General features: G+C 48.1%; 5 protein-coding genes across 5 annotated transcripts; 3 read left to right on the forward strand and 2 right to left on the reverse strand.

The window, feature by feature from the left end:
* Positions 1–1,357: 1,357 nt before the first annotated feature.
* Positions 1,358–1,975, forward strand: FOBCDRAFT_313706 (uncharacterized protein; the record flags this gene model as incomplete). Its single annotated transcript, XM_054702722.2, has 1 exon — positions 1,358–1,975. The coding sequence occupies one exon, from the start codon at positions 1,358–1,360 to the stop codon at positions 1,784–1,786; it is 429 nt and encodes a 142-aa protein (XP_054558697.2). The 3' UTR covers positions 1,787–1,975.
* Positions 1,976–2,979: 1,004 nt separating this feature from the next.
* FOBCDRAFT_313707 (uncharacterized protein) lies at positions 2,980–4,533 on the forward strand. The gene is made up of 2 exons (XM_031181183.3): positions 2,980–3,599; positions 3,652–4,533. Exons 1-2 carry the CDS (start codon positions 3,176–3,178, stop codon positions 4,347–4,349), a joined length of 1,122 nt encoding a protein of 373 aa, XP_031041951.2. The 5' UTR covers positions 2,980–3,175; the 3' UTR covers positions 4,350–4,533.
* A 14-nt stretch (positions 4,534–4,547) lies between these two features.
* Positions 4,548–6,610, reverse strand: FOBCDRAFT_210718 (JmjC domain, hydroxylase-domain-containing protein). Its single transcript, XM_031181184.3, has one exon. The coding sequence runs from the start codon at positions 6,228–6,230 to the stop codon at positions 4,794–4,796; it is 1,437 nt and encodes a 478-aa protein (XP_031041952.2). The 5' UTR covers positions 6,231–6,610; the 3' UTR covers positions 4,548–4,793.
* Positions 6,611–10,322: 3,712 nt separating this feature from the next.
* FOBCDRAFT_173089 (uncharacterized protein) lies at positions 10,323–12,031 on the forward strand (the record flags this gene model as incomplete). Its single annotated transcript, XM_031181186.2, has 2 exons — positions 10,323–10,392; positions 10,446–12,031. 2 exons carry the CDS (start codon positions 10,323–10,325, stop codon positions 12,029–12,031), a joined length of 1,656 nt encoding a protein of 551 aa, XP_031041954.2.
* A 665-nt stretch (positions 12,032–12,696) lies between these two features.
* On the reverse strand, positions 12,697–15,959 carry FOBCDRAFT_283329 (uncharacterized protein). Its single transcript, XM_031181187.3, has 3 exons — positions 14,632–15,959; positions 13,236–14,582; positions 12,697–13,184 (listed from the first exon to the last, which is right to left on the reverse strand). Exons 1-3 carry the CDS (start codon positions 15,667–15,669, stop codon positions 12,801–12,803), a joined length of 2,769 nt encoding a protein of 922 aa, XP_031041955.2. The 5' UTR covers positions 15,670–15,959; the 3' UTR covers positions 12,697–12,800.
* Positions 15,960–17,238: the final 1,279 nt, after the last annotated feature.

Consider the following 17,238-nt stretch of genomic DNA (forward strand, 5'->3'; position numbering starts at 1 on the left):
ACACTACGGATCTAACTTGCAATAGCAGGGTATTTCTTAATCCCTAGGCAGTTGATACTAAGCCCTACCTTTATGGACTCATGATACTGAGTAATAAAGACTTGTGGCTGTACCAATAAGTATTCTACGGATGAATGGGGTTGATGCGCGTTGACGAAGTGTTGAATGTGCTGAGTGTGCCTCGCATATTTGCCTTAAGCTAAGCCAGCCGCCTTTCCCTTCCATCCGTTATGGATGCTTTGCGTGGTAATTCTTTCTATCGTCAAGATGTCTTTAGTTCGTGGAGATACAGGAAAACTGAATTGTTAAATCCTGCGACTTTCACCTATAAATACTTTGCACGGCAGCTCTCAGCTCTTACGAATACAATTGTCGATGGCTGTTGTCGACACTCAGAACCCTTTCAGTAACTGCTCCTTTGAAGCTCTGCCACGCCTAAAAACAGTGAATGCAATATCCTTCTCAATTAGAGTTATGTGACCCCTTCCCTTATGCACCTTCATCCTTGAGTTATCTCAACAAGATCACCGCACTCTGGACGCAGACCTGAGAATGATCTAGTGAGAAGTTCGGTCTTGTTAGGTGAGTGGTATCGCATATTAAACGTATGGAATGGTCCTAACATTACCCCAGGAAGACAGCAATCATCCTGCAGAAGCGTGGGCACATCGGGAATCAGCTATGACTGTACGAGAAACTTGGACCATAACTTGTGGATAGCATCTCGCAAATGACCGAACTGCAAGAGTTGGATTTGTCTCTCAAAGGCTGGCACCAGGAGCAAGAAAAGAATCTCTGTGAACTTTTGATACGGACTCGGAAATGAGACATGCTCAAGTCTCTCAAAATTTCGGCTTCACCAGAGATAGTATGCGCTGTTCTCAGCCGCTGCGTTCCCAAGATCCCCGAGGCCGTTAATCTCGATGGGGAATACAGTACACGGACGTACATTGAGCTGGCGCGTCGTTGCTCTTCTTTTAGAAGCCAACACTCTTTGAAGAAGCTCAATATTTCCCCCAACCTTCACGGTCCATTATTAGATGAGCAGATCATTCTGGGAGTTAAAACCCATTTCGAAGGTCTCACATGCCTCAATATCCAAGGACGTTCAGATGAACTTTGGGATTCATGGTGGACGACTACAGTCTCTGTGAGCCACCTACTTCAGAAGCTTGTCATTTCGAAAGACAAGCTGTCCCATGTGTTGAAGAAGCTCGCATCTACTTAGTCAAACTCGTTGAGCACAATCTGTGATCTTCTTAATTATATAAGTTCTAGCTACGTAGGTCCTGTTTCTCTAAGGTCAGATAATTAGTTATTAGCATCAATAGTGTCGATATCCTTCGCAGTAAACTTGATGACCCTGAGTACGAGCCTGAGGTTGACTAAGACTACGAACATAGCCAACCCAGACGTATTCGTTCCTGGTAACGATAATGTTGTCCCTACACAGGACTCATCCGGTCTTCTGGTAAAGCGTATACGTGACCAGAAGCGCAACATTCAACCGTTGCACAACCGTATCAACGGCCTCCGGGAGCTATCGCCGCTCCCAAACGACGGGACAACACAGGACCGAGTATTCTATTACAAAGAGTTCACCATCGGTGCCGCGGGCCCACAGGCAAAGAAGCGACGAACAAAAACCAATACCAACATTGTGAACGCCTGCAATGATTACATCAGTATTCACGTGGATGACTCCTTGGACTTGATTAAGACGTCTGATATGGTCAAGGGTAAACTTGACTTCATTTCTTTTGACCCGACGGATGCGATTGTGTAGATAACAAGATTCACGATGGTCCTTTGCGAGAAGACAGGCAATCGTAGCCATATGAAACAGACACAGAAGTTCGGAGGTGATGCGATGCGCAATGTCGACATATACACTTGAGACACTAGCATAAGTAATACAAATACTTAGCTAAGTTTAGCATAATTTACCATAAACTTAGGATGAGTTTTGACCAGTATATGCTTAGTCGTCCAATCAATGTCTTAAGGCTTATAAACCCTGAGGCACGGTGGCGCCATTCTTGAGAAGTTATCTTTAAAAAATTTAGAGACGAAGTTCTCAATGATGAAGCAGGTACAGCTTTGGAGTAATTCTGGAACTGAACGGGATTTGACAAGAGACTTTGAAGATTCTGACCGTGGAGCACAAAGGGTACCCAGAAGGCAGGGGAGTATTTCGTTCTTCTCTCAAACATGAAGCGGAGCAGACTGGTAACATGGGGAGGGGCAAAAGCCCGCGGCGATACACGTTGAATGGATATTATGGCGAAGGGAGAAGCCAGTGAACAGACTGTCAAAACTTAATAGGAGGTCTTCCTCGGCCATTTCATAGTTGACCAAACTGCTCGACAATTGGAGAAATCTATATCAAAGACGGAAATATATCAAGAACGCTGGAGCAATGGTGCCCAATCGAAACAGACCAATTTTAGGTATCCGCCTTGGCTCAGAAACCAAGGCTCACGTTCAAATGATATACAAATTTATTAGGATTTATAGCTTGGTAGCTTGTTTAATCTCACCATCTATGCATAAAAGGGTCTTGAACTCAATGGATGTTCATGCCCATGACATCACGCTCACATCCTCGCCCTTCCCGAAGCCTCGTCCAATCTTGGCGGCTTCTCCGGCATTAGCTTCCACTGAAACCCCCGTAATGCCCGCAGGGACGGTCAGAAAACTTGAGACTTGACACTATATGACAGAAATACTGAGGCAGACTTAGGCTTTATACAGTAAGCTCTTGATTAGTTTATTCTAACTCGCCGATTGAAGATCGAACTTTTTGGCTCCCTAAGGTGCCCCTGGCTATGCCCTGGGGAATAACACACTAACAGTTACAGACCCACTGGAACGCTGCGCGAAATAAAAAAGTCCTTGCCGTGGTTGGTCCCGTCCGGACCGATCGGCCTCTCCTGTTGTTGGTTGCTTCGCATTGGCATTCAAATCTCCCGTGTCCCAGCTTTTCTCATCGCCTTCTCTCTTTTTTCTTCTTCTTCTTCTTCTCTTCAACCTCCACCTCTTTCTTTCCATTGTCGCCCTTGTTCTCCGTCGGCGGTCATTGTGTGTGATTAGGCAGAGTCTCATCGGGAAAGGAACGTCGTGTCAAGGACAAGCAGCGCATCGCCGAAGCAACAACAACAAAACAACAACAACAATGCACGCATCAAGGATCATCGCCTCAATTGGCCTTGCGGCTTCTGCCCATGCCACAGTCATCCGCTATGAGCGCGATCTCGAAGCCAATGCTCCTGCTCTCGAGAAGCGAGCCGAACCGACTGCCGCTTGGGTTACTGTCGATGATGAGATGCAGCCTGCGACGACATACACTCCCTCGTATACCACCGTCGATGGCACCACTTCTCTGATTGATGCTCCTCCTCACGATCTTACTGCCAGTGTCTACACCTACACCAGCTGGGGCAAGATTCACACCAGCACTGGCGAGCCCCCCAACCCTCAGGCCACCGGCAAGCATGGCGAGGGTGTCTTTGCGCGATGCTACAACAAGGACGGCGATAATGCTCCTTTCTGCTCGCCTTACGCCAACAGCACCCTGGATGTTAAGAATACATACTTTGGTAAGCGACCCAGCCATTGATGTGTCACTTGTAATAACTAACAGATTTTCAGTTACCTGGGATCCCGATTACTTCAACAAGACCAAGTCCTCTGATAACTCTACTCTCATGGTCACTGCCCGCCTCGACCTCTACAACCGTACTAGTGAATCATGGGTGAAGTACAAGGAATTCACCGATTCCGCCGTCCCCGCCGCCTGGGGCTATTGGCCTTTCGATGTCAAGCAGGACTACATGAAGTACTCGCCCTACAACATCTCCATCACCCTCTACAGCAACAGCAATAACTCCCTCGAGAAGACCAAGTCCTCATCTCTTTACCTCAACCTCAATGATCAGAACTTCCCTGAGAAGTCCCACGAGAAGTTGCCCGAGGGCCAGACCCTGACCATCGCTCTGCCTGTCGTCTTCGGTTCTCTCTTCCTCCTCATCGTCGGTGGCTTCCTCTGGAACCGCAAGACCCGTCGTATCGGACTCGGCAACATCTCGAGCCGCTCTCGTCACGGTTACACTGGCCGCGCCAAGCGCCGTATCTTTGGTGCCAGGGATAATGGCATCCAGCTCGATACTTCAGTTCCTCCTCCTGGTGAATACCGTGACGCTCCTCAGCGTGCTCGCGCCGACAGCGACGGTCTCGGCAGCTTGGCCGGTAGCCCTGTCGATGCTACATTCCCTCAGCAGGGCACCACAGGTGGTCGCAATGCTTTCCGCGACGAAGTGCGAAGACAGGAGGAGGAGAGACGTATGTAAAAAGAGGTGGAATGTTTATGATCTTTGATGTCGTGTAATTGCTGATACTTGACACCAAACGATTTTGTTACAATATTTACAAATGACTTGTTATAATATGCATCTAGATGGCTGGAAGTTGGGTGTAACGTTTTCACACGACGCATAACGAAAATCAATACGAAAGACTTGTCTAGACCGAAAATATTGGGACCTCTTGGGTCCATGTAACAAAAGTACTCTGTACAGGAGGGCATCGCCAAAAACAACCAAGTTCCTAATCCGTAAAATCAAAGCCATCTGCCGAAAAGTGTCATACGCCGGGCGTCATGGGTATTGAAGCCATCCCTACCAAAATCCCACCCCTGGCAGATTGCAATAGTTAATGACCAAGACATCAACAAGCAGGCCGTAGCAACTCCGTAAAAGCATGTAAATGAGCAGTATCCTTCCCCATGCGCCGTTCTAGACCTTGGCCCGCTTAGTGTTCCCAACGCTTTGTCCGTCGTCCTCGAAACGTCTCTTTGTCTTTTCAGGTGCTGGTGTGGCAGGAGGTGATTCCTGCTCTGCCGTCAGATCAAAACCGGCACAAAGGTCGAGCTGTGTCTCTCCCTCTTGCAATGGCCTCAGTAAGTCAGCTGGGATGGCCGTGGCCAGCTGACACTTGGCCTCGCATGGTTGGTACGTATTCGTCGTCCAAGCATCATCGGCGTAGTTTTTGGCCTCGGCGATAGTATATCCTGTGCTAAAGCCCTCGTGGTATGCATCTGGGAGAATTACTATTGTCTCGCCAGGACGCTGGTCAATGATGCGGAAAGGGATGCCAAGTTTTTCCAGTTTCTGGGGAAAGAAAAACTCGGCTCGATGGCGCATAAACTGTGAGCACTTGTCCTTCCGGCCAAGCGCCTCTTCGGCAACATCGACTGCAGTCGAGGGAACCACGATCCAAATCTTTCGTCCCTTGTACAGATGGTTAAGGGAAACGAGCCGGAAGTCTTCTGCGTGGATTTGAAAGCTGGCTCCAAAATGGGGTCCTGATTCATACACATATGGAGTATGGATTCCAGGAATTATGGCTTTTGTGTTGTCCAATTTATCACCTTTGAGGGGATAAATGGGACTTCTTTCAGGAACACCGGCTTCAAGACGTTGTTCGGGAGTCCATGCAGGCACATCAACTCGATAACGTACATTGCGAATCTGCTTGTGGTCGTTCTTGCGATAAAGTTTTCTGAGCTGATCGATGGCTTTGATAGCCGTGACATTGCATTTCGTACCTGTAACGAACGAGTTGAAACTGCCGACAGACGGAACTGTGTCAACTCGCCAGAAACTGTTCCTTTTAATTTGAGTAGGGCGATAAGCATTCGCCGGTACTTTTTGGGAGTCCTTTGCTGGGAGGTCTTCTATGAGTTCCTCAGGAAGGACGATTTTAAAACAGCCGTGGCTTTCAGCCTTAAGACTCCTGGCGAATGCAAGATTTGCCGGAAAGTCGTTCCATTGCTCGACAGTTGGTTTGAGTCGGAGAACTTGATGTCCCTCAGGGCCATCCCAATCAAAATCTATTGGATCGGGTTCAGCGACAGGCTCATCCAATTCGGATGGTATATCACTGAGAATTGAGCTTGCGTCGTCTTCGTCAAGGTCCGGAGAAAGTGACGGGACTTGTCCCAGCGGAGATGGTCCATTCGTAATGATATCTTGGTCTGTGATTAATTGAGACGTCTGAGGATACTGTGGTTCGATGACGTTTTGCTGTGTTTTGGCGGGGATTGGACGCTGCTCGTCTAGGGATTCGGTAGTGGGAAGTGGCCCAGGCGCAGGTGCAGGTTCAAGATGCGAAGAGTGTTGAAAATGAAGAACAGGTTCCGCAAACTCATGCGGCGGATGTTGAATCTCCATTGAAGCCGGGAGGAGCCCGCCTCGCCAATGCGATAGGCAAGCGATGAGGTTTTGGTGTTGATTGATGTCTGACAGTGGAGAACAAAAGTGAGAGTGAGAGTGAGCGAGAAAGGCGGCGAGTGAGAGATGAGCACAATCGCCACTTATTTTAGGACAGAGGCCAGAGTTTTTGTATGCGCCGTGAGGCTCCGAACTCTCATTCTTGACAGCCAACAACCAGGACAAAGGCACAAAGGAACAAGAGAAGAGCAGGAAGTTTGTGCGCGATGAGCGTATGAACAAAAGAGAAAATGGAGGCTACCTAGGGTAGTAGTAGTTGTCAGGTAGTAGGTTGCAGAAAAGAATCCCCCATGAGAAGCAGAATGTCGACCAAAATAGTACTAGACCAAACGAGTCCAGGGGGGCACCTGGGTTCCCGCCAGTGGCAGAAAGTGTGAGGTACTTGCTCAAGGAAGCTGGTCGCCACCGAAATGCATGTCTCCTTACCAGACAGAATTGTAGTTGGTGCCAGCGAGGGGATGACCTGTGGTTCTGCACTGCAGTGACTGCGCTGCACTGCACTTTAGAGTGAGCGGGTCACGCGGGGGGTTCAGGGATTGGTCAAAAGAGAAGCAAATATTTTATTCTAGCGGGAAAACCGCCTGCAAGGTCCCTGATTAGCGCGGGGCACTCAAAGACAAGGCAGCCAAGTTGCATTCAAGGCGGGAAAAAACAAGCTGTCATCCAAGTACTGTAAACAATTGCTATTTGCGAGCGGGGCCTTGCAGCTGAGCATAAAGAACGGATTCTTGCTATCAAAGGGAGAGAATTTTCTCTCATTCTTTGATTTTACTTGTTCAGAATTAAAGTTTTCTCCTACCTGTGGGAATGGTAAACGCCGTCAGGCGGACAAAAATAATCGAGTTTACTTTAGGCTTTGTTGAAAACGGGTGGAGCAATTGAGCCCAGACCATAAAAGGATAAGTGCGTGATCGTCCCGCTGAAGCACTTTGTTGGTGACGTTGAAAAGGCGACAGGGGTCTTTATCAATCTAAGTAGGTCTTCAACGACCTGGACATTGAAATCCGCTGAATAATATGCGAGAGTTCCGATTGTCCCAGAGACTATAACTCTGTCAGTGGTGGTAGCCCAAGGGAAAAACTTCTTAGGTCCACACATACATGCAAATAGCCTAGGGCTTTCCTACTGTTTGTCAGTTTGCACTGCAGTTTAGGAATCATAATCATGAAGCGAATAGAGATTTGTTAATTCTTAGTCTTCACTGCTGGATAGGGCTAGAGTGTATTTGGCCGTTACAAACAAGAGTCAGCGGCTGGGTTGAAGTGGCTCTATTGTCATGTCCTGTTCTACCTTGATACCCTTCTTCTTACGCCTGACACGATCAACCTTCTGCCCCCTTCAACCTGACTGATATTCCCCTCAACATTAATATGGACCACCGCCGGGTATAGCTTATCCCTCGTTCGTATCATCATGCCAGCAAATATTTACTGCATCGGCCGCTTCTGCGACGATCTTGTCAACACCGCTTGGGCTTTGATTAGAGACAACAAGTTCCAGTTTGTATCTCTGTAGAAGATTGTCAGTTTATTAGGCCGGGGATCCATCACGGCACCCATTCGCGATGTCGTCGCGCCTGTTCTTTAGAGACAGAAACGATTCTGCATCAAGGTTGTCCGTGGGGTTGGCATGCGAAACTGTATTGATCGAAACTCGTAGGCATTGCGCAACTTTGACTCCCTGCACTTCTCCTTGCCTGAGGCCGTTGCTATTTAAAGCTCTGTTATAGCAACTGTGGATTGTAAAAATCAAGACATAGAGGCCAAAATGTTGGTCGAAGATTTTTTTTTTTTAAGTTCGTCGGATGCGATGTCTTCGGAGTTTCTTGTTTCGTCGCATGTGCCAATAATACGGCCGATGCGTGGTGCGAGATTGTCTTTAATTTCGAAGAGCAACATTCTTGATGGGTGAATTTCGAGAGTCCGCAATACATGATCTAACCAGGTGTAGTCTTCCATAGTTTCATCATGACACTCCCTAATTGCCGTCCAGAGCTCCTGGTGTGATGGGGAAGTTTCCAAATTGTCGAGCCAGTCAACTGTGTGCTTCTAATGTGTTGATTGGCGTTGAAGGTTTTCTTTGATGTGACTCTTGATCTGAGATAGTCGTTCCGAAGACACTTGAGAGACTGGTTTTGGGGCCGCTTTAGGAACCACGTCTTCATCTAGCTTAAATGGTGAGCAGGTGGGATATTGATGTATCCATTTTTGACCATATCGTTGAGTTCAGTTGCTAATCGACGTAGAGGTACTGCGCGAAGCGACGAGTGGCTAGTGTTCGTAGCTGGCATGATCAATCATCCAGGTGGCAAGCAGATATGCTCTGATGCAGAGAAGATGAAGATGAAGATGAAGAGGAGAGAATTATGGAAAGGGTGAGGATTTAAATCGAATCACTTGCAGGCTTAGAGGCAGTGATTCACGCATCAATATCCAGTGAGCTCGACAGCAATGACCGCTAAGAGTTAGTATCAATTCGTGCGACTATGAGACTAGCTCACATATATAACCGCTTACCTCCAATTAGTACTTAAGTCAGATAGTATGCACCTACGTAACTGTTAACCGCTCCGTGCTATGGCCGTTCAAGTCTCCTGCTTCATGCCATACGCGAAACCGAAACCCAAACCAGAAAACATCAGAATCCAGTGCATAGTCCTTGAACTGCAATTGACTGCTTGTACTTCTCGGACAGCTTCTTCACCATAGCATCAAACCCGTTCTGTCCTGTCTTCGCCATGTCTGCCATGGCCTCTCCCACCTCGTTGAGTCTTTTCTCCATGTCTTAAAGACTATGATGAACAAGAGGATCAAAATCTAGGAGTTAAAGAGTCTGCTAAGTTTATGCTAAATGATCCTAAGTTATCCTAAGATTACCTAAGGATTGACATTATTTAGGACTGAAGTCTTCAGCTTTCTGCCACCTAAAAATAGGGGAGTTCTTCAAATAAAGGACTTTAGTATTTAGCTAACATCAAGGCCAGAAATATCAAGGCCGTGGCAATACATATAACCACGGCACTCCAAAAACTCCAAGCGCTCAAGGCTTTAGAAAAGCCAGGACTTGGCCAGATTGGGACAAACATTACAGATTTATTTCATGGTCGCGAGACCTACTTTGTTATCCTCGTGCTCACTGCCAACTCCGGAACTGGTCCTCGCTTTGTCGCAAACAAGAATCGACGTTATGTGTCATATACTCGTCATGTTGGTGCCTTATGGGTTGTCGGAGATATCGACACCTTGCCTGAGTCCATGGATGCCCGTGCGTTGAGGACCAAAACAACTGTGGATAGTAGACTCGGCTAGGTATCAATAGGGCTTGTTCAACTGAACTGAACTCTTTACTACCTAGGTAGCTGGTAGCCGTTCCCCCCCTTATTCATATCTAGCACCCCTTACTTGCCAAAATCTTCTGGCCTTGCATTGAGTATTCATTTTTATGTAATTTCACTGTCTCATACTATTCCTTTTAGTGCTATATCCTAGTTCTCGCAGCAATCATCCGTTATGCGAAACCCCAAGTCAACTACGATACCGCAAGCTGGTCTCTTTGTAGCTGATCGGAGGATCAATAACTACCCAAAGGAAACAATATAACAAATATCAATCTTGCAAGAAATAGATAGGGTCCTCATGAGGTTGGTTACCTAAGGTACTTAGGTAGGTTGATGAGCAGCTGCATCGAAGTACATAATGATATCGACCGATCCAGACGAACGGAACAGAGAGTGTGGGAAATTAACATGTATCTCAGAAGGACAACTCGAAAAATATAGCTGGATTAGAGAATAAACCCACATAATAAGTAGCAATATCACCTAAATGCTCCTTAGAAGTTAGATGTAGAATGAAATCATGGCCATTTAATTAACCCAGCAACTGCCGGGTCTCGGACTTCAGCCCTACGCCGAACTAGGCTTCTACTTGGACGTGGATGCATTAAACTAAGCGTCATACATAGGTCGATACAGACCAACCCAACTGAATTCCACAACACACATTCCAATTTAAACTAGTAAGCTTAAACACAATGGCTGAAAGCCATGAATTCCGCAGAAGGGTTCTTCTGCTTGTCACAACAGGAGGTTTCACTCATGCAGGTACCTCTCCAGACCCCCCTGTAGCCGCCGAAGCCACCTTAACATAACAATAGCTCCCGTTCTTGAGATAGGCGCTGTTCTCGCCTCTCGAGGCCATGATGTCCAATTCGCTACCTGCGCAGGCCAGGAAGATTGGACAATTAATTATCCCTTCATAAAAACCGTTTACACGGTTGGCCCCGCTGCTTCAGAAGATGACTTGGATCTGCACTACGAGACAATGCGTCTTTGGCGTCATGAGCACGGCTTCGGTCCCATGATGAAGTCGAAATACTTTTTTGACAACTTCTGGACAGATACTTACAAATCTCTTCGATCGTTATGTGAAGATGGTTCTACGAGGCCTGATTTTATCGTTGCAGACTTCTTCGCTGATAGCGCTGCGAGGGATATGCTCAAGCAGTTCAATATCCAACTAGCGAGCGTCTGGCCTCAAATGCCTTATGCCATGGCTCCTGTCAGTTATCATCCGGGACAACCTGGATTCCAAGCCGATGGTGCGTTGACTTCGGAACATGCTTCTCTATCATCACGGTTCTGGAACGAATTTGTGGTTCTTGCGGCGCTTCCTACTATCATCCCCTGGTTAATATGGACGAAACGAATGCGTGTTGATGCTGGCGTCAACTATAGCCACTCTCTTCTCTCCAAGCCTGATTATCTTGTTCTTGTCAACTCCTTCTGGGGCCTTGAAGCGCCGAAGGAATTGCCGCCTCTTATGGCACCTGTTGGACCTATCCTGAGCGACGAATACCTTCCATTGGACGAAGACTTGGCTCAGTTTCTAAGTAGCCATGATAGGACCATCTACGTGTGCCTGGGGACACATGTTAACCTTCCGTGTGAAGAACTTGAAAAGTATCTCCTTGGATTCATCCAAGCTCTCGACGATGACTCGATCAATGGAGTCATATGGTCTATTCCCCAAAAGTCTCGCGCCAATTTCGACACCTTCAAGTCTTATAATCTGTCTGATGGTTCGAGCATATCCATTACTGATCTTCTGAACGATTCCCACCCGCGTTTTCGGCTTCCCATCTTTGCACCACAGCGCGCTATCCTAGCACACCCTAATACAGTCCTCTTTCTCACTCACGGAGGCGGCTCCAGTGCCAACGAAACTCTCTTCCATGGAACACCAGTCCTCGCTGTAGGATACTTCTTCGACCAGCTCTGCAACAGTGCCAGACTAAAAGCCGCCGGTGTGGGCATATCTCTGGATAAATCCTACCTCACACCATCCTCCATCTCCTCCGCCATTGCAAGCATCATAACTGACAAGGATGGCTCCTTTGCCATGAACGTGCGTCGTATGCAAGGAATAGCAACCCTCAACTCTAAACGCAAACACCTTGCAACTGATCTTATCGAGGAAGTAATGATAGATCAAGAACTTCGATTCAAGAATGGGGTTGAGTTGCGACCGATGCATCTACAGACAGCGGATATGCGTATGCCGATATGGAAGGCGAGAAATTGGGACATGTGGTTCATCAGCCTCACTGGTCTTGCAGCTGGCGGTGTGGCAAGTTGGTGGTTTGTAACAAATGGCTGGAAGAAATTACCCGTCATACTGATACGCTCTATGAGAATTAGTAGAGGCTTTGCGAGGAAAATGTTTGATAGTCGAAGAGCATGATAACTCGAGACGTCTTGGTCGGGAACATGTAACAACACAGATGGAGAATGGTTCTGCCTCATAAGAATTACCATCCCTCTCAAAAAAAAAAAAAAAACGACTAATGGCCGCATAATATACACACTCCCCTATCAACGCTTCTCTGATCTATCTCTAAACCTAGACTTAGACTTATGGTTGAACTTGCAAGAGTACCCCTGGTTTTTAGGATGATGTTAGAAAAGTTTCGTATAACCGGAGCATATTCATGAGTAGGCAGAGAGAGCTGAGATTGTCTCTAGAACACAAGACCACACTCAAGTATATCATAGATAGTCGATAACATTCCATTTCTCGTCTATCTCTATTATCATCGTCCATCGTATAGTCTTGTCTGAACTGGAGGACGTCATCTAACTCGCTTTGAACAAATATCAAAGCCATGTTTGATCCTCCTCTTGGTACTCGGCACACTTATATATATATATATATATATATACTCAATCCAGGGCCTATGTCTGTCTGCACAATGCATTACCAACAGCAATCCTAACGCCGTTCCCATGCTTTCCACGTGCAGCATTACCCAACTAAATGTCCCTTTTCATCTCAACCCGCTCATTGTCGAGAAACGTTCAACGTTGTCCCGATATTATCGACCAATCCAAGACGAAAAACTAGGACAGCATCAAATAGCTAATCCAGCGTTAAAACTGGCGTTCAGGGGGTATAAAGCGTTTTCCGGTTGCAAAGGCAAAGTCCGGATTTTTAGAAATGAAGTGAAAGGTAATTACGAAAAGTCATCAGGTCGTCCGGGTCTGGCCATATCGTCGGCTTGTTGAGCCAACTCCTTGGCCTCACGCGCCAGCCCAAACGCGATGGGTGGCAAGGTTTGTACCCACATGCGCCATTCGTGAGAGTTGGTGTCCATGCCAATGTTGGCCATATCCTGGCCTTGATCAGCAGCCTCTAGTAGTCGTGCTCTACAGTTTGCTAACGAGGCTGCCATTTCGCCTAGGCCGTAGGCTTGTGTTTCTGAGATGATGCTGCTAACAACGGCGTTGATAGAGCCAATCTCGCCAGTGATCTGTCGCATCTCAGCATCACCCCGGATGGTGTTCACAAGCTGCTGGATGTCGGTTGAAAGGAGGGCATTCTGATCTTCAAGGTAGAGCTGAATAGCTGGTTAGCGATATCGATGATCTAGCGTCGAAGGATAACTGACTTTGAGGTCTTCGGCGGCTCGGGGATCCAGCTGATGCGATCCTTGCCCATTGGCTTGGTTGTTCGCGTTGGAATGCCCGAGCCCGATTGGTACTGCGCTCGCTTTGGACATGGGCCTTCCAGAATATGGCTCCGCGGATTGGCGAGGTGAGCCTAAAGGACTATATGCCGAAGAGTCAATGCTTCCTCGCATACCACCAAGACCCTGGAAGGGCGGTGGAGGAGGGAGTCCGCCTTGAGTAGTCGAAGGATGCTCAGTAGCTACAGGAGAAAAGAGTCCACTGGAATCCGCAGGAGTTACAGTTCCATCGTCATCATCCAATTCTTCAGCGGGAGTTGTCCGAATTTTGACCAGGCCAAGAAGCTCCACGATGGCCGCAGCCAAGTGTGACGCTGCTGTATCGAGCAGTGATACGGGGGACATTCCAGCGCTATGGGCAAAGTTCTTGGAGGCTGTGATGAGGTTGTTTGCGGTAGAAGATACCTTGGATCTGATCTTGGCCTGTTGCTGTGCGAAGTCTTCATCATTATTCTGTGGGACCTCGATGTCCTTGGTAATGCGGCGGACGCTGACAACAACTTGCTTCATTGCGTCGATAACCTTTTCTGGGTCTTCAGTTCGTGCTTTTTGCAGTAGTTCGTCAATGGCGATCTGAAACTTGGTGACGTGAACATCTTTAACAAGTCCACGGTCATCCATGAATCCCTTTTCCCGGACATGCTTTGCTGCATCATGTTCAATTCCAGGACCAGCGGAAGATGCGCGCATGTGTCGCAATTGCGTTTTTGCGCCCGCGTATCGGTTCTTCCATTCGTGAACCTCGCGCTCGAGTCTCTCAATTGTCTGTTCCAGCTCTGCGTGTCGTTCATGTGTTGAGCCACTCTGTTGGGAAAGTTGGCGCATCTCAAGCAAGAATTCCTGTGCCTCTTTTCGAACCTCTTCTGTGACCTGCTGTTGTTCTCGGAGTTCCTGTCGAAGCTCATCATTTTCCCGCTGAAGGTCTGAATCTGATGCAGCAGGCCCAGTGCTACGTGCTGATTCATGTGCTGCGGCCACGTCGTCCCTAAGCCTTTGTATTTCAATATCGTGATCCTCTCGTACGCGTTGCAGTTCTTGCTTCATGGAGTCGTTCAAGTTTTGCGCCTCAGCTAGCTTGTTCTCAAGGTTGAGTCTCAGGTCATTCCATTCCTGTTTCTCCTGGTTGGTAGTAGCAGATCGAGAACGTTCCTGATCCAGCGCACTGTTCATCTCGTCTTCCTTCTTCCTCATAGCATCTTCCATGCTGTCCAGTTTCTCACGTAGTTCTCGTACCTGATTTTGATAGTCCTCGATGAGCTTCTTATCGGCCTGTGATATGTTAGGAGTCTTGTTCTTCCCAAAATGTTGCGGCACAAACCTCCGAAGTCACACCGCTTCCAGCACTCCGTTTGCTCTCACGGTTCGGGTCCGGTTCTGTGAATCCTTCACCTTCGTCGTCTTCTTCGAGCATTATACTTTTATTCGGAACGATCGTGTTATTCTGATTGAGCTGTTTCGGGGTTGGGCGTCCGTAATCGCCATTCTGGGCACCTGGTGATGCTGGCATACCGTAAGCATCTGTCGGTCCAGGACCTTTCATAGATGGTGCATCAGAGGGTCTCCTCATGCGGCTTTGACCTCGAGGGGGAAAGCCATTACCATTAATTGGAGTACCCGGTCCCCTGATTGACATGGGGCTTCCAGTACGGGCGAGATCGGCTCCTACAAATCGAGGGAATCTTCGTTCTAATTCGTGATAGACATCGGCGGCTAGATCTCGGAATCGTGGTGGGCCAAGAGACGATAGCCTTTGGCGAGCCTGGTTTCGCTTTGGGTGAAAGTTCTTCTCGGGCAGCAGAAAGGAAGGAGGACCATTTGGAGCATTCGGCGGAGCCCTGGCAGTGGCCTGTCGTCTTATCAATTCGTCGAAAACATCGGTACTCAGCTCATAAAATTGAACCGAGGAAAGGCGCAAAAGCTTGTCGCGGGCTTTATTGGGCTGCTGCTTGTGATTTGGGTCGCGGGTATTGAGAAAAGCGCGCAGAGCAACATAGTGCTCGCTGAGGACGGACTCGTCGAGATCGCCGCGGACGCTGTTACGACCACTTTCGCTGCGAGCATAGAGCTGGGTGCCGTTACTCGACCGAGCAATTGAAGCAGGCGGCGAGGGACCTCCAGTGCTTCTAGGGCCAGGCCCGGGCCCGGGTCCAGGTCCTGGGCCGTTGATAGGAGCGCTCGGGAAGCCGTTGATACTCATGGTGCTGTTGGAGCCACCCGAATTCGGGGGCGATGCGAGATTGGAGCGACCGTTGGGATAGGGGCCGTCTTCGGGACCTTGATACTTCGAGACAGAAAACTCGCTACCGCCTAGAGAGATCGGGGACAACGGCGCATTGCGTCCCAGGCTGATGCTCATGATGGAGGGAAAAAATGACAGAAATGCGAAACTGAGATGATGCTGGAGGGAGATGGAACTGGAACAGCACCAGCCGCCTGTCTCATATGGACGCCACACGGGGACAGGGTCGAAATGAATGCAGGCTGCAGGCTACCTGTACCTGATGGTTGGAATCTTTTACCAAGGTTCCCCCACAACTTTGGCTACCTTTCAGGGGTGACGGGCGATAGAAGCGCCAAGCTTCAGCAGGTGGCCGGAAGCGACGAAAAGCGGACGGTTTGGAGTGTGGCTCAATGGCAGGAATGAATGAATGGGGTGGTGATATTTGGGAGATGGAAGTCAAGATACGGTGAATTGAAAGAAATGATACGAGTCGAAGAGCAGGGGAAAGCAAGGTACTTCTTGCCAATCCTTGTCTATTTGCTTCTTCCTTTTTGGTATAAATGATGGATTAGTTGGATGAAAGAGAATGAATCAAGGACAATCAAAGAAGAAGGACAAAGAAAGAAAGAATGCAATGCAGATCAACCAACGATCGACTCAAGTCAATCAACTCAAGTGAATTCATCAACTGACCCTGACCGACCCCAATTCCATGGATCCAAAAGGGGGTTCAAGTCAAGTTGGGTTTAGACCGGATCGGGCGTGGTTGGATGGATGTTCAGGGGACAACTCCACCATCATCATCAACTGGACCTGACCTCACTCAGCTTAACTTGTTCTAGAAAATAGCGTACGTACTGTGCAGTAAAAGCCAAGGTGCCCCAAGTTTTGGGTGGACAATCCGAGGCGAACGAGTGGACATCACACAGATATAGCACAGTGAGTGAGATCTTTACGGGAAATGAGTTCTCGGTCTTTGTCTTCTGGGGTGAGAATCCAGAATGTCCGGGTGCCCCGGTCTGGCAATTTATTAAATCGTTCAAGACGGAGTGTTAATTTCTTGAGTCCACCAAGACTGGATAAGGCATTGTTCGGAATTGGTTTATCGAACAATAGTTGATAGTAGTTGGGCCAACTTTGATCTTCCAGCTACCACTTTGGCTTGGTTGATATCGAGACATCGAATTGGCTTCTCGCATCTGCCGCTCAAGTGTAAAGCACCAGATGGAATGATATGACCCCATGCAAGGGGACGGACGGGAAATAAGCAGAACAACCAATCTCGATGCAACCTGAGCTTAAGCCTGGGCACCTTATTCAAGGTCCGGTCCACTGAGCACACTGCGCTTTGCTAAAGAGCTCCAGTCAATGCACCCGTCAACCGCCCCAGGGCCCCCCTGCCCCTGAACCAGCAAAAGCGACTCTTTCTTGCGAGCTCTGATTTGACGAATGATCCTGGTCAGGCGTTCAAAGCTTAGCGGGTTGCCGAGCGAGGCGCTGGGGATAGGCGGGTCTTGGTAAAGTCGGCACGTGCTTGGTGCGCGGCTAGGCAAGGTACTTGTACAGCCACCCGGACCTACAAGCCGGAATAAGTTGATAATGGACAACACAATATCATAAGAATCATAAATAGGATAAGATATTATAAGTGGAAAGATAATAGTAAAATCCCATTTTAGATCTAATATCATTATTCCGTATAGT

The sequence above is a fragment of the Fusarium oxysporum genome, chromosome I (genome assembly GCF_013085055.1).
Source record: "Fusarium oxysporum Fo47 chromosome I, complete sequence".
Classification (NCBI taxonomy): Eukaryota; Fungi; Ascomycota; class Sordariomycetes; order Hypocreales; family Nectriaceae; genus Fusarium; species Fusarium oxysporum.